This window comes from Globicephala melas, chromosome 4 (assembly GCF_963455315.2).
Source record: "Globicephala melas chromosome 4, mGloMel1.2, whole genome shotgun sequence".
NCBI lineage: Eukaryota > Metazoa > Chordata > Mammalia > Artiodactyla > Delphinidae > Globicephala > Globicephala melas.
The window spans coordinates 13,054,853-13,072,456 of NC_083317.1; the positions used below are offsets into that span (position 1 = coordinate 13,054,853).

General features: G+C 39.5%; 1 protein-coding gene across 3 annotated transcripts in view; it reads left to right on the plus strand.

The window, feature by feature from the left end:
• Positions 1 to 266: 266 nt before the first annotated feature.
• SCAF4 (SR-related CTD associated factor 4) overlaps positions 267 to 17,604 on the plus strand; it is a 60,779-nt gene continuing 43,441 nt past the window's right edge. For 2 of the 3 annotated variants that reach the window (XM_030880749.3, XM_030880752.3), the window contains exon 1: positions 267 to 707. In XM_030880749.3, coding sequence (XP_030736609.1) covers positions 678 to 707 — 30 coding nt within the window. In that variant the 5' untranslated portion in view covers positions 267 to 677. The remainder of the gene's footprint in view (positions 708 to 17,604) is intronic. The other variant, XM_030880748.3, reaches the window with a different exon arrangement.

The window sequence follows — 17,604 nt, forward strand, 5'->3', positions numbered from 1 at the left end:
GACTCCTGGCCCTGGGACCCCGCGCTCGCCGGCGGCCCTCTCGGGGACCCAGTCTCTGGGCTAAGCCGACTTCTCGGCCCGCGGCCGCAGCGAGCGGGAAAGCACTCCGTTGCCCAGCGTCACGCGCTAGCGGCTGGGCGGGCGGCGCGCGCGCACGCGCGGGGCGGGACGGGGCGGGGCGGGGCCAGCGGGGGCGGGGCGGGGCGGGGCTGGAGCCGGGCACAGGAAGAGCTGGGAGGCCCAAGCCGTCCCAGCGTGCCCCGCGCGGCGTGGACTCGGGCAGCTGCCGCCATCCCGCTGGCGAGGAGGAGAGAGAGGCCCGCCCGCTTGCCGGTCGGGCCAGTGTGGGCTAGTGCGTGAGGGCGCGGGGGGCCGTGTCAGCGAGACGCAGAGCGCAGCCGCCACCAACAAACGGACATGTTGGAGCCCAGGGCCGCCGCCGCCTCTTTTTCCTTATCCTCCGAACGGGACTGAGAGGGGGCCCGCCACCCCGCCGCCTCTGCCTCGGCCGCCCGCCCCGCCGCCTCGGCCGCAGCCTCTTCCTGCCCGGCCTCCAGCTCCGCAGCACATCGCCTCCGCCGGCCCCTCAGGCCCGGCCGGTTCCCCGGCCCCGCTCCGCCGCGGCGCGAGGTCTATGTGACCGGCGGGCCCGGAGCAGCCGCCGCCGCAGCGCGAACATGGACGCCGTCAACGCCTTCAACCAAGAGGTAAGGGGTGCTTGGAACAGGAGGGTGCCGGGCCTGCCGTGGAGTCGGGGCGTCGTTTCTCCTGCCGCCGGAGGTTTAAAGCTTAGGTCGGGGTGGGGACTCCTCCTGCCCCGGTTCCGGGGCGGCGGGGCCTGCGCGGAGCGGCCTGTGGCCCGGGGAGGTCGCGGCGGCCGCGGGAGCCGACCCCACACCCCTCCCCCACCTCCCACTCCCGGGCGGCGACCTCGGGCTGCCCCTCTCGCCCCCTTCCGGCCTTCTCCAGCCCGCGTCGGCGCCGGTGCCTCTAACTTCGCTCCCTTTCAGGTCCGGGTGCTCTCGCTCTCTGCTCCCAGCCCCGTATTGGCTTCGCGGTACCGGGAGCCCGCAAGGGGCTAAGAAAGAAGCGCGGGCGGGCGTAGGGGGCGGGGGGAGCCGGAGCATCTGCTGGTCGCAGGGCTGGCGGAGCGGCGGCCTCGGCTCTCCTGTTGCTCGGGCCGCGGCGCGACAGCGGCTGGACTCTGATCCCGGGTCGGGGAGGAGTTGGAGAGGGTGTTCATCCCTCTCCCCCGGGATTCCTACACTTGGGAAATGGGCTTAATAAACGGGGCTCCTTATCTTACCGAGTCGTGAACCCAACCGTCTTATGGGCTCTGTGGCCCCAACGTGACACCTAAAAAGTTGAATGGGAGGGAAGAGTATTCGCCCCGCCTTAGACCGCTAGAATGCCGGCTTTGGCCTCCAGTCCCCCACCCTTGCACCCTTCTCGCGGTAGTTAATCCTCGGCTCCCTTCTTTGGGAGCATTTACATGTGAAAACCTCCCAAAACCGGGAACAAAGCTGCCTGCCGCCCTAAAGCTCTCTGGTTGTATCTCCAAACATTCCAGGTGCTGTTTTTGAAGCGTAGAGTCCACACATTTCTATTTTTCAGAATCGATTTGAGGGGAGAGGTCTTGACCATTGATGATTTAAAATGTAGTTACAGAATGGAAACAATTGTCATGTGTTGAGTTGGATTATCTTTCTTTTCCAAGTACTAAAGATAAACCCAGCACTGAAGAAGTCAGATGTAGTAGTGTAGTGCTAGATGTCTTAGGACAGCGTTAAAAACTTGGTGCATCTCACAGTGAGATTTTTGTAGTTTCACTTGTGACAGAATTAGGGTGCAGTAACTTTCACTTTGCAGTGCTATAATATCGTACCCTCCACTGACACTGCAGTTAGCACCGTTTATTGCTTTATCAATTATCCTAGAAATGATTTGTCTTCAACTGATGGATACATAACATGTCTTAACTGCAGAAGTTGGGCAGTGTCTTGTAAAGTTCAGTATTGATTATTTTCAAAATGATGAAATAGTATTTCCTCATTTTTGATGGCTAGAGAATTTGTGATAATCCTCCAAAGATTTCAGGGTTAGAAGTTGACTTTGTTTCCTTGAGGCAAAATACACTGGAATGTTGGCTTCATGAGGGCAGGGAGTTTCTGTTCTTTGCTTTCTCCCCCCCCCCCCCCAGCATAGCACATGGTTGGCAAATACTTGTTGAATGAATGAGACTTTATACAAATGGTACAATTTTTTAGAAGATAAGTACATTTCTTTCTCAAGATAAAAACTTTTTGAATGGTTTTAACGAACAAAGAGGAGGGTTTTTAGTGTATTCTTAAGATCAGAAGTGTTTAATTCTGATTGAGACATTATGGAAGTTCACATTAAGCACATTATTAAGCAAAGTGTCTTATGTTAATTCTGGAAAAATGTCATCAGTAGTTTTTACTTTGAAAACCAAAATTAGGAATGATACTGACTCCTTGAAAAAGGAAAATGGTATTTTAACCTTTTTAAATGTACAAAATGAGAATTTTCTTATCATTGATCATTTTCCTCTTTAAATAATTTCTATTTCCATTCCTAGTCTTTATCACTGCAAATTGCATTATGTTAGGTGTATGTTACCAATTCCAACTCTCTTCTGCCAGACTTTCTTCCCAAAACACTTTTTTCTGGAGAAAATAGTCTGACTTTAAAATCCATCTCCTTGTGCCTGCCTGATTGTAGTGCTTCTCAGTTAATTCCCCCCATTCATGAAATGTTATTGATTAGTTCAAATCTGTAACTTCAGATCTCCCAAATCTTCATTTTGCAAACCTGCTTAGCTGTAAAGCTGTGTCCTTAATACGATGGCACTACTACTGAGGACCTCTGTCCCATAGGAGCCTAAACTAATAGAGGACACAAAACTTAGGCAAGTAGCTTTAATATGGGATAGAATGGCTTCCTTTGGGGCCCTTGTAGAGTACTGTGGGATGGCCGTGGGGGATTAGACTTGGGCGGAGAGGATAGTATCAGTCTCAGGATTTCCGAAGGTGTTGGAAAAGTAATTCAGAGGCTACAGTGGTGAGAAATAAGGAACAGTAGTTTGACTCCTGAGAGTACTGGAAAGTAAGAATCATTAAGGTATCAATAATTTTGGGTCTGACAAGTTTTACATCTCTGATGTGTTTGAATTCCATTTTTTTTTCCAGGTCGTGGATAAATTGAAGGTTTTAAGTAGTGGAGTGATAATCAAAGTACTGCTTGATTTGTAGTATATATTGGAGAAGGCAGAGGTTTGGAGAAATTTGGCGGGTTGGGGACTGAGGTAGGAGAAGCAAGTAGAATCTGAACTTGGCACGTCTGTAGAGGGAGTGGAGAGGAGGGGAAGGATGTGGACCAGAAGAATCCATGGACTTGACATCTGGTAGGTTTAGAAGCACCTTTTGCCCCCACATTCTGAGTGCTGGGAGAGGGGGGATGCTGTTAACATGACAAGCAGTCATCAAAAGTATATTTAGTGGATGGGAAAATATGCTCGATTTTGAACAGCTTGAGTTTGAGTGGAACAGTCGTGTAGAAATTTTTGGCAAGCAGTTGGTCATGTAGGACTCAAACTTGGAAGCAAGAGTTAGAGGGAGACATCAGGGAGTCACTCTCAGATGTGCCCTAGAGAAAATTGAGAGGGGGAGACAAAGGAATTAATATTTAATAAGCATCTATATAGCATGTCAGTCACTTTATATATACATATCTAAGTTAATACTCCTACAACCTTGCGTAGACGTCCATTTATAGGTGAGAAAACTGATTTTCAAAGAAGTTGAATAATAAATCTCTCAAGGGCATACTACTAGTTAATGGCAGAGCTGAGATTTGAATACAGATGGTCCCCTCTTAATTGCTGCCTGAAGATAATATTTTATATAATACCAGGGGAGTGGTCACAGGTTAAGACTTAAGTAAGAAAAAGGCCACAAAATTCTTTGAGGGTAATGGAATCTGTAGTTTAAAGTTGAATGGTGATAGGAGAGATAAGGAAATAAGAGGTAGCAAATGTAAAGTAGTTGGGGTTTTTTGTTTGTTTTTGTTGTTTTAGAAGTTTGGTTGGAGGTATTCCCAGGGAAAAGTTGCTTCAAGGATGAAGGGAAGGAAGAATAATTAACAGTGTAGTAGGCACTGGTGCTAGCCCTTTGGTATGTTTATATAGCGTGTATATATAAAGTCTTAACCTAAGTAAGTGGTGTTCAAGCCCTGGTCTCTATTAGATGGGCATAGAAGTTAAAGCATGTTGAGGGACGGAATGTGCAAAAAAAAAAAAAAAAGCATAGTTTAAAGCAGCCAGAGGGATTGGTTAACTTAGAGCAAAATTGTGGATGAGAGGAAGGGAACAGATCTGATGCACAGGTAAAAGAGGTCAGTATATCTGTGATAAGAGAGGAGGGAAGATAAAAAAAGCCAAGGTTATTAAAGGCATTTTGACAGGACTTTTATGACAAGACACTGTGTTAAGTGTTGTAAAAGATGGAAAGATGAGTAAAAAAAAATCAGTGATACTTAATTGTGTTCTATTATGTTTATATACACTCCTTAATAAGAAGGGTTTGGTAGTTCATAAGTTTGTTGAATGGATAAAGGTTATAGATAGGATTTTTTAAATCTGTAGATTGCATTTTTAGCCTTTAATCAGTCTTCGCTAAATTCAAAAGAAGAACTCTTCCCTCTCCCTCACTTTTTTTTTGGGGGGGCAACATCTGTGATTTTAAGATGTTTAAAGTACAAAAAACGTGCAGAGAATATAACAAGAATCGACAGTTGTTATTTATGTGTTTTTAATTTTAAAATAAAGTATTATAAAGTCCTTCTTTCCTCCCATCTCCTCTATCCCCGCCCCCCCCAGTCAGAAGCAATCAAGTAATGAATTTAGTATAATATCAATCTCTGGTCCTTAAACAATATTCTATATTTTGGTATACATGAGTAGTATATTGTACATATTCCGCAATGCTTTTTTGCTTAAACATTATTAATACTGTATATTAAGATTTAGTTCTTTCTATCTGCTGTGTAGTATGCTATTATTTGAATAGACCGTATTTTATTTATCTGGTTCCCCAGTTGATGAACATTTGTTTCTCATTTGTTACTGACAAACACTGCAATGAACTTTCTCAATCATGTCTCTTTGTGGAAGAGTTTCTCTAGGACAGCTGTTCTCAAACTTTGGAGTTTGGCTCCTTTAAACTCTTAAAAGTTAAGGACCACAGAGAGCTTTTGTATCTGTGGGTTATATCTTGATATTTACCATATCAGAAATTTAAGCTGAGAAACACATTTATTAAAAATAATGTACCTATTGCATGTGAACATAAATAACATTTCTAATGAAAAATAACATTTCCAAAACAAAAAAATTAGAAGAGTGACATGGTTTTATATTTTTGCAAATCTCATTTAAACTTACGTTTAATAAAACTTGAATTCTTGTATATACTTTTTCATTCAGTCTCTTGCATCAGGTAGCCTCTGGAAAACTGCTGTATACTTGTGAGAAAATGAATGAAAAGGGCAAGAAATGTCTTAGTATTGATATGAAAACAGTTTTTACCTCACAGACCACTGAAAGGAACTCAGACACCCTCTTCCCCACACCGCTCCCCACAGCCCCCAGGATCCTGGAGTTACTTTGTGAGAACTACTGTATCGAGGTGTGGTATGCATATAATGCTACTTTGAAGTGCAGGAAGAAAATATGAGTGCTTTTATATTTGTTTATCTTTAAAATCAGACAAATTAAACTTTATGAGTAATTTTAATACATGAATTGATTTTGCTGCTCTTATTCACTTGGGCTGACAGTCTTGAATCATGTTACTCTGAAGGAAGAATTGAGCTCCACATCTCATTGGGGAGCCTGCCACTCTTCTTATTCCCACTGGAAATTGTTCTTTATGAACTATTGTATATTTTACCTATTGATTACTAGGCATGATTGTCTTCTAGAATTTAGGTCATATGATGAGTATTGTAAAGCATTTTTTTTTAACCTGTAATGTCAGTCTGGTTGCTTTTTGATCATTCCTTTCTTCTTTGAGAGGTCTATCTAAAGAAGTGGACAAAGATTTGAAACACGGTTCTTACTGTGTGGAAGAGATGTAGAGGACCAGGGCAACAGAAGTAAAATTGGAGGTTTCTCTTGACTCATTTGACAATGTCACGCTGTTAATCACAGGAGTTGGGATACTAAAAGTTATAGTTTTGTTCCTCTGCTCTTTCTTGACTCAGAGAATTGCTTATCTCTGACAACAGTAGAGGTCTGGCTTTATGGTGAGTGGAATAAAGCTGGCTCTTCAGAGCTTTCTGTAGCAGGATTTATCACTGATGTTCTTGTTGAAAATATTCCTCTCCCTAGTCTCTCATTTTGTTTAGTATTTTGTTTCAGAAAAATGTGTGGACATATGATAAGGAACTGATTCAGAGAAAAATTGGAGTAATGGAAAAGTTGGCTTGTAAATCTTGTGAAACAGAATTCAGGAGATAAAAGTACCTAATAAAAAGTTGACAGAATGGTAGTTGGTTTTTGTATGTGTATGTTTTGTTTGTTTTGTGGGAGTTTTTTTGTTTTGTTTTCGGCTGCGTTGGGTCTTTGTTGCTGTGCACGGGCTTCTGTTGTTGTGGAGCACGGGCTCTAGGCACCTGGGCTTCAGTAGTTGTGGCACACGGGCTTAGGTGCTCTGTGGCATGTGGCATCTTCCTGCACCAGGCCTTGAACCCGTGTCCCCTGCATTAGCAGGCAGAATCTTAACCACTGCGCCACCAGGGAAGTCCCTGTATGTGTATGTTTTTGTGGGAGTGTTTTTTTGTTTACCAGGTACAAATTGTAGGTTGCTGTCCTCTGACATGGAGCCCAAGTGAATATAATTCACTTAATCATTACAGGAAACTTTTTTTGAGGCATAGTCGGTTAACAATATTGTGTTAGTTTCAGGTGTGCAGCATAGATTCCGTTTTTTTTTTTGCAGATTATATTCCATTATATGTTATTATATTATTACAGAATATTGGGTATCTCTGTGCTATACAGTAAATCCTTGTTGCTTATCTATTTTATATATAGTAATTTGTATCTGTTAATCCCATACGCCCCCCCTCCTTTTTGGTAACCATAAGCTTGTTTTCTGTGTCTGGGAGTCTGTTTCTGTTTTGTACATAGATTCATTGCATTATTTTTTAGATTCCGTATATAAGTGATATCATATAGTACTTGTCTTTCTCTGACTTATTTCACTAAACATTCTCTAGTTTCATCCACGTTGCTGCAAATGGTAATATTTCAATTTTTATGGCTGAGTAATATTCAGTTGTGTATATATACCACATTTTCTTTATCCGTGCACCTGTTGATGGGCACTTAAGTTGCTTCCGCGTCTTGGCTATTGTGAGTAGTGCTGGTATCGAACGCTGGGGTGCATGTATCTTTTCGAATTAGAATTTTTGTTTTTTCTGGATATATACCCAGGAGTAGAATTGCTGAATCCTGTGGTAGTTCTAATTTAGTTTTTTAGGGAACTTCCATACTGTTTTCCATAGTGGCTGCACCAATTTATATTCCCACGAACAGTGTAGGAGAGTTCCCTTTTCCCCGTACCCTCTCCAGCATTTATTTGTAGACTTTGATGATGGCCGTTCTGACCCATGTGAGGTGATACCTCATTGTCATTTTGATCTGCATTTCTCTAGTAATTAGCGATGTTGAGCATCTTTTCATGTGCCTGTTAGCCATCTGTGTGTCTTTGAAAAAATGTCTATTTAAGTCTTCTGCCCATTTTTGGTTTGGTTTTTTTGATATTGAGTTGTATGACAGGTTACTTTTCTATAGATGTCTGCCTGCATTTAAAACTCATTTCAGATACACCTTGATAACATGATAGGAAAAAAGTTGTTAACATAAATGATGAACTTTTAGTGTTATTGATATTTGTTGAGATAATATGTGGAATCTTTTTTTTTTTTTTAGCATACTTCAGAGCAACAGCATGCAGATTTAATAATAAGCCTAAAACAAGTTACGTTATGTTATCAGGTAGTATATAGGATAAGCAGCTTAGCTATTAACAGTTGAAGTTTTGGTAAAGTTGGTAATAGTTAAATTTGTATTAGGCCTTACTAAGATCTGTTGAGAGCTTAGTCTTGAAGAGACATGTCTACATTTCTGTGTTAATAGTAAGTGTAATTAAAATGTACTGTCATGATTTTTTTTTTGAGAACTAGAAGATTGCTCAAACAGTATTGTAAGTTATTATGCTCCAGTCACCTTGATCCTTTTCAATATTTGCATGGTTTGTCGATTACTTTTTATTGTGTTATAGTTAGAGCTCTTTATTGGTGCTTGTGAATTCATGGATAAATACATAGAAACTTTGATAATACTGATGAAGCATTGTACAGGTTAGTAGTGAATTCAACAAGAAATCCAGTGAAACTCTGGAGTTAAGAATTAGAAGCCAAGCCACTATGGAGAACAGTATGGAGGTTCCTTAAAAAACTAAAAATAGAACTACTGTATGACCCGGCAGTCCCACTACTGGGCATATACCCTGAGAAAACCATAATTCAAAAAGAGTCATGTGGGCTTCCCCGGTGGCGCAGTGGTTGAGAGTCCGCCTGCCGATGCAGGGGACACGGGTTCGTGCCCCGGCCCGGGAAGATCCCACATGCCGCGGAGCGGCTGGGCCCGTGAGCCATGGCCGCTGAGCCTGTGCATCCGGAGCCTGTGCTCCGCAACGGGAGAGGCCACAACAGTGAGAGGCCCGCATACGGCAAAAAAAAAAAAAAAAAAAAAAAAAAGTCATGTACCACAATGTTCATTGCAGCTCTATTTACAGTAGCCAGGACATGGAAGCAACCTAAGTGTCCGTCGACAGATGAATGGATAAAGATGTGGCACATATATACAATGGAATATTTCTCAGCCGTAAAAAGAAATAAAATTGAGTTATTTGTAGTGAGGTGGATGGACCTAGAGTCTGTCATGGAGTGAAGTAAGTCAGAAAGAGAAAAATAAATACCGTCTGCTAACACATATATATGGAATCTAAAAAAAAAAAAAAGGTTATGAAGAACCTAGGGGCAGGACAGGAATAAAGATGCAGACGTAGAGAATGGACTTGAGGACGCGGGGAGGGGGAAGGGTAAGCTGGGACGAAGTGAGAGAGTGGCAAGGACATATATACACTACCAAATGTAAAATAGATAGCTAGTGGGAATCAGCCGCATAGCACAGGGAGATCAGCTCAGTGCTTTGTGACCACCTAGAGGGGTGGGGTAGGGAGGGTGGGAGGGGGGAGACGCAAGAAGGTGGAGATATGGGGATATATGTATAGCTGATTCACTTTGTTATAAAGCAGAAACTAACACACCACTGTAAAGCAGTTATACTCCAATAAAGATGTTTAAAAAAAAAAGAATTAGAAGCCAAGGTTTAGATTGGGGGGCGGTTGGGAGATAGCAGGGCTCAGTGAAAAGTAGAGGGTCATCCAAGTACCCCTTGAAAGTTATAATTGGTGTTTGGATAATTTGTGACTTTTGGTGTAAATCCATGTGGGTCACTTGGAAGAGATCGTAGAGCAGTAGTGTACCTAGCATATTTGGCAACCAGAGCAGAACTTTCTTCTTTTTCTTTCTTCTTTTTTTCTTTTAACACATTCATCTTCTACAACAAAACAGTTCTCAGAAATAATCATGAAATTGGCCAGGAAAGAAATTTGAACTTCATGCCGGTTACAAATAAATATTACAACAGAGAGAATTAATTGATTAATATTTTTAAATTTCATTAATACTTTTTTGATAAAAGTAGAAAATTTTATCTACATCCTGCTCTGTCACAGTAATGAATAATAATATTCCAGTTTCTTTTTAAGCCTTAACTTCTGCATATTTGTCAATGATTGTCAGTTGATTTTCACAATATTTGAGTTCAGTAGACAGTTATAGTCAGATTTAGCAATTTTACCTTCACCTGTAAGTGACTGAAAAAACACTTCTCATTAATTCTAATTACTAAAGGTTGTATGTGAAGCAGCACATATACAGTAGTTGGGATGACTTAAACATAAGGTTTCCTTTAGCAGAAATTTAGAAAAAGCTCACTTCACAGTAAACTCTAGAAATCACAATACTGTCCATGTCTTTTTTTGGCATCGATTCTAGTGACTTCCAAATGTACTCTCAGTCAAAAAATTTTCACTAAAATATTTTCACCCAGAGTTTCAGTGTAGGTCTCTATTATGATTGGTGAACATCTTTGAAATTATGTGTAATGGCATTCTCCATAATTTTTGTTCATGGATCATCAAGCTTTGTGTTTCTTTGTTAAAGACTAATTCTGGCTGCTTTTAAGTATTTACACCAGAAAAAAAAGATATATCAGGAAAGAAGACTTGCAAACAGCTATCATACTTTAAACGTACCATTTAAACATACGAATATATATACATAGAAACTACAGAATTGCAGACGTAAACTGACCCTGAGGAGAGTGCAGGCCGTCCTGAACCTCTTTGTAGTCATTCTCCAAATGAACAGGTGTAACGAATCTGCATGTTCTATGCACTGATCATATAACTGGAAGGTTTCCTAATGAAATTCCACTTAGAATAGATCGCTTATTAAAGGATACATAATAAAAATGTACAGGTTTGATGCTTATGTATTAAAAACTTATCAGTTACCACAGCCGTAGTTTAAAACAGGAATCTCAGTCAACAAAATGTTTTAGGGGAAGGAATATTTTATCCCTGATATTATTTAGAATTGCTAGCATTTGGTGATAAATAAAACAATTCTCAAACAGTTTTATTGTTTTATTTAGAGTCTTTATAGACAGTTCACCCACTTTCTGCCTTCCCCTGGGTGGACTTTTCCCACTGTCCCTCTCTAGGTGTGTTATTACTCTGGAGAGCGATAGTTGACTAACCCTATAGTCTGTAAATCTTTTTCTGCAATATCCCCTAAATATCTTTATGCACTTTACCATGAGTATTCCACTTTATTCCTCCTTTTGTCAGAGGTTAGTTTTAGCTGATGTAGAATTATAATACCCTGCTTAAAGGAAACCTATAATAAGGAAATTTATGGTAATATCGCTTTTAAGCTTTTAGGAAACATAAAATACTCTTTTAAACTTTAATGGTCATATATTATCTAGTTTACTGTAATTAAGAGTTGCTGGATGATAAATCACTTTAGAAAGGATAGCCACATTTGGGATTCAGAGATACATTCAAATCTTTATAAAGGCCTTAACCATTTCTGAGTAAATATAAGAGCATATTTTATAAAGTTAGGGGTTTTTTAAATATATGAAATAATCCAAAATGGGCAAATCCATAGAGATAGAAAGTAGTTTATTGGTGGTGGTATGAGGGAGGAATGGGAAGTGACTGCTAATGGGTATGGAATTTCTTTGGGGTGTAATGAAATATTCTGAAATTAAATAGTGTTGATGGTTGTATAACTCTGAATATAGCAAAAACTACAGAGCTGTACATTTTAAAGGGGTGAGTTTTATGGTATATTAATTATATCTCAAAGCTGTTTAAAGAAAAACACAAAAAAGTCAGGTTTTAACACCATTTTCATTGTTTTGTTGCTTGATCTTATTTTCTATCAGGTTGAAAACAATATCTCTTAGCTACTGAGTGGCTCTGGAAGTTATTTTGTTGATCCTGAATCCTAAGTTTGTTCAAAGGATATCTTTAGTTTTTACATGCTATTTTAAGAAGTAATCCAGTGGAGCCAGTTCAAGGGAAGGACAGGAAATGAATCCTGCATTTGCTCATTAAATACCAACCAGATGCCAGCATACCAGTTAGGTGTTTTATATATGCCTTTACCTTCCTTCCATTTTAGAGGTAAGGAAACGGGAGGGGTGGTGTGATTTGACAGAGTACTGTAAGAGGCTGCCTGAGCCCAGTCTACAGCCCCACATGGCTACTCGGAAGTTTTTTGAGCAGCTGACCTTTGTCTATTGTTTATGAAGGGAGAGGGCTCCCTAAACAACTTTTGTATATTTGAAGAAAGGTAGCAAGGCACTGTAATGTATATTTGTGGAAGGATTCGCCAAAGTTTAAGAATGATGAAGTTTGGGAGTTTTTAAGTCATCCATAATAATGCAATAGATGCAATCAGTGTTTAAAACTTAAGATATGCTTTTAGGTGTTTATGTTTCATTTACTAATTTATATTCACAATTAAAATTTAAAATTAATTAGGGATTTTATAAATGTTAGCATTTTCAGTTTTAATCCCATTCTTTTGTATAGATCTAGTCATTACAACTTTGTGGGAGAAAAATAGGTATAGATAAAATATATAATATATGAGATAATTTTTTTTCTTCTAATCAGATGATTTTATATCCTGGAACAAATTTTTATTTCTTCGATTGAGGTCTGGAAGGAACTATGTAATTCATAAAAATGTTTTATGGCCAACTTTGGGTGGACACAAAGTTTACTTAGTGAGGCACAGTAAAAGTGATTTTGAAACCTGGCGTCTATGCTAGTAAAGTAGAGTAATGGCATGGATAAAATATTTGGCATTTCCTAAAATCACATCCTGACCTATTTCTCGAACAAGTGAAAAGGAAGTTGAGGATTGATTGCAGTTCAGTGAATCAAAATGGAGGTAAGGAATAAAAAATGACCTGTTGTAGTAAGTGGAGCTGAAGGAGTTAAAAGCCCTGATTCGGGGGAGGCAGCCTTGGTTCTAAAGTAAAAAGTTTGAGTGAAGGGTAGACCCTTGGAAATTGTAAGGGAGTTAGTCTTAGTTGAAGAATAAATTAGGGCATACTTTGAAGCAAGGTAGCAAGTGAGTTGTCAGAAATTAACTACTTAGAAAAGTAGTCCTGCCAGCAGCAAATGGTAACAGAATTAGGAGTTGGTGATATAATTAAAAAGTGATGAAGTTTAAACTCCTGTTTGCTATATTACTATATTCTATTTTCATAAAGCACATAGAAACTTAAGTAGTTAACTTGAAAGTGGTTTCGTATTTAATATTAACAGTATATATTTGAACTTATATGTGTGTATTTTGTAAAGCATTTCTCTAAATTCTGGAACCAGGAGAAAAGTTTATGTTTGTGGGAAAGTGTAGTAAGGTAAAGAAGTGTAGACCTAAGTATGAAAAATTTTAAAACTCTTTAAACTTGAGAATATTATTTGCAGGTTTGTTGTTTGTAAAAATATCTGGCTTGGAAACTTTAGAAGTGTGAAAAGTGACTTTTATGGAGAAATAAATAGAACTATTTTGTAGTGTTTAAGTCAAAGTAAAGACCCTGCTCTGTAGGAGCAGGAGAACAGTACAGTTTCTTTTTCTCATCTCTGTTTTAAAGAGCCATGTAAATTTGCTCTATTGTTAGGTATATTTTGTATTAATGCCAGACCTGTCTTGTCTCCAGACAGTCCTCTAAGCAAGTGGAAAATTGGTTAATTATTTGCGTTTCAAAGGATTTGACTCTCTGGAAAGTAAATAGAGTTTACATGGGAGTAAATCATATATCAGTAATTAAAAGGGATGCTTTCTTTAATGCACAGATGTCAAAAATATATTTAAGAAATTTTTCAGATTTGGGTTTTGTGTGCATAGAGGCTTCAGTTATAAAGATTTAAAATGGCAAATTTTATTTTTAAAATTTTGTTTTAGCAATTTTGAAAAGTTGTATTAAAGGTTTACAAGGCATTGATTTAAACATAACTGTTAACTTCAAAGACACGATTTACTCCATCGACAGGTTGTACCTGATAATGATGATTCTGTATATTTTACAGTCAAGTTGGAGAAATGCATTTTTGTGTCTCAGACACAAAGTTTTTCATTGTTAATCCATGAATTTTAATTTTTTCATTTTAAAATTAATGCAAATTATGGGACTTCCCTGGTGGTCCAGTGGTAAAGAATCCACCTTCCAATGCAGGGGATGTGGGTTTGATCCCCAGCATGTGGGAACTAATATCCCACATGCTGTGGGGCAACTCAGCCTGCGCGCCACAACTACTGAGCTCGCGCACCACAGCGAAGATCCCGAGTGCTGCAACTAAGACCCGAAGCAGCCAAAAAAATAAAGAAAATAAGTAAATTAAATAAATATTTTTTAAAAAGAATGAGAAATCACAACAAAATAAAAAAATGTTTAAAAATAAAGTTTATAAAAACAAAAGAATAAAATTAATGCAAATTAGGTAAACTTAAGCTAGAAAATAAGAAAGTATTCTACCAAATACCATTAACATTTTAGAGTATTTCAGTCTTTTTTTCCCTTCCACTTGTGTATGGAAACTTTATATATGGTTACCAGATCTTTTCAATAACATGAATTATCTTCTAATTTTAAAAGTCATCTTGGGAGATTTGGGAACATCTGATTATTTTAGATAAATTTCTAAAAGTGGAATTGTTGGTTTAAAAGATATGGACTTTTTTAGTTCTTTGCTTCATGCTAATCTACATTCATGACAGTTAGATAATTGAAGAACTGTATCTCATTGTCTTAATTTATACCTTTTTGACTACTGATAAGACTGAACATTTTTTTTTCTATATTAGTTTGGGGTTCTCTTTGTTAATTGAGTTACTCTCCTATGTACAGTTTTCAGTTTTATTTTCTCTCTTACTGTTTGTATGTGCTATTGATTAACTCATATGCAATATTCTGCTTTCAGGTAGAGTGGCATAATGATACTTGTCTAGCATGTGCTTGCATCTCCCCTTTCCCTGTGTGCCCCACCTCTCTCCCCCTCCCCCTCCACACACACACACACACACACACACACACACACCTGTTCCCCCCATCACATTAAATGCCCAGTATTAAGAGAGTATTACCTTTTGGTAAAGGCATAAACTGAAATGCCAGGTAAGAAGGGACTGTAATTGTTCTAGCAGTAAGTGTTTTACGGAGCTATCTTCAGGCTATAATTAGATGGACAAAAAAGCATCTTTGTGGAGATGATGATTTTAAAAGATTTTTCCACTAAGTTTTGTTTTGTTAAATTTAATGTGTACTTTTTTTTTTTTTTTGGCGGTACGCGGGCCTCTCACTATTGTGGCCTCCCGTTGCGGAGCACAGGCTCCGGACGCGCAGGCCCAGCGGCCATGGCTCACGGGCCCAACCGCTCCACGGCACGTGGGATCCTCCCGGACCCGGGCACGAACCTGCGTCCCCTGCATCGGCAGGCGGACTCTCAACCACTGCACCACCAGGGAAGCCCTAATGTGTACTTTTATAAAATATATTTTACAAGCAAACATTTAAGTTATGTTGGCTTTAACTCTTGATTTGGTTGAAGCCAGTGTATCAGATTTGATGAGTCAGATGAACGAAAGAGGAGGGAAGACTGTAGACTTGAACACTTTGATATCTTTATCTGTCAGAAGGGAGATTTGAGTACCAGCCTGTTACTGTGAGTGTATGTATTTCTGTTTGGAAGCATTCAAATTTTTTCCTGAAATTGAACTTTGTAATTATTAATAACAGGAGCTTAAGCCAGAATTTATCATCTTGGAGGTCATAATAGCAAAGGAAGGAGTACTAGATATAATCAGTATAATTCATTATAAAATAAAGTTAAGGAAAGCAAATACTTAAAAGTTTAAGTGGGGGGAAGGTAGGGGTAAGTATCCCATTGAAAGAGATTCTGTCTAGAGATATCTAGTCACTAGGAGCCAGAACAGATTCTCACAGGCCAAATTAAACATTTTTCTTTTGTAAAGTTTGTCTAGTGATGACTCTAAACCAAATATTTCAGAAAGATATTTGTTATGATTTCATCATGAATAAATTTTAAAAATACATAGGATGAGAGTATTGTTAAGTGAATTTTAGCTGACTGGCAGGGCCCAAGGAATATCACATAAGGTCATCCTACAAGTAGGTCCTGTTTTTAATATTTAAAAAACCATGGGGTTGGAGGAAGCCATATAAAGTAGTTTGTGAAATTTGCAAACTGATTGGAATAGCTGCTACACTGAAAACAGAAAATCATTTCCAGACTACCTAAGTAGATTGAAAGTACTGTCAGAAACCAACATAAAATCAACATGAAGATCTAGTTTTGATAAAGATTCCAGTGAAAACAGACTGAGGGTTTCAGTTGATTATAAATGTGAGTTCATAATTAAGCAGTATTTTTAAAAAATAATAAATGATCTCCCCTACCCCAGGATGTCCATGTTCTGAATCCTAGAACCTGTGAATATGTTTCCTTACCTGGCAAAAGAGACTTTGCAGATGTGATTAAGGGTTTGAGTTGAGTTAATTATCCTGCATTATCTGGGTGAACCCAGTGTAACCCCAAGGGTCCTTCCTTGAGAGAGGCAGGAAAGTCAGAGAAAGTGCTCTGACAGTGGAAGCAGAGGTTAGGGAAGAGAGAAGATGCTATGCTGCCAGCTTTGAAGATGGAAGAAGCAGCTATGAGCCAAAGGAATTTATGCACACTTTGGCTAGAAAAGGCAAGAAATAGATTTTGACCTAGAGCACCCAGAACGAAGGCAGCCCTGCCAACACCTTGTTTTCAGACTAGTGAGATTCTTTTTTAAAAAACAAGGTACAGTTTTATTTATTTTTAAATTTATTTATTTTTGGCTGTGTTGGGTCTTTGTTGCTCCGTGCAGGCTTCCTCTAGTTACAGTGGGCGGGGGCTACTCTTCCTTGTGGTGCACGGGCTTCTCATTGCGGTGGCTTCTCGTTGCGGAGCATGGGCTCTAGGCGTGCAAGCTTCAGTAGTTTGGCACGCAGGCTTAGTTGCTCCGTGGCATGTGGGATCTTCCCAGACCAAGGCTCGAACCCATGTCCCCTGCATTGGCAGGCAGATGCTTAAACACTGCGCCACCAGGGAAGTCTGGAGATTCTGACTTCCAAAAGTGTTGTTTTAAGCTAATGTGTTACTGCAGGAATAGGAAACTAATACAAAAGACAATCCACTAGATTCTACAGGAATATATCCGGGCTCTTGTTTATTTTGGTTTATTATACTTGAAAGGAATTAGCCAGGATAGTCGGATCTAGGAATCATATCATTTGGCTAGTAGTTGAAGAAGATAAGAGAAAGGGAAACATGCTTAGTTATATTTATTTTATCACATGAGAAAGATCACTGTTGTTCTGTGCTCCAGAGGCAAAACTAGAACAGGAGACGGAGGGAAGGTTATCAGAAGGGAGATTTGGGGTCAGTACAAAGAAGACTGCTGTAACCGTTGGGTAAGGTTAGTTATGAGTTATTAAGCCTGTGGACTAATATGGGACCTGCCGGGTGTATTGTGAAAGCAGTTCTGAATTTGGTATGAGTACTGGATTACATACTAAGGTGCTATACAGCTTTAAAACTCTTTGATACTACTGTATTTTCAGTATAGAGAAAATTTCTCTAAATTCAGTCAGCACTTGAATAGTAGATGTAATACAAAAAAGGTATTATGGTAAGCCATAACAAAAAATTAAACTCGAGGTGTGTGTCAAGATTCCCAGGGCATTATATACCTCTATTTACTGAGCCATTTATATGTCAGGTACTAGGCTAAGAGATTTATATACATTATCTCATT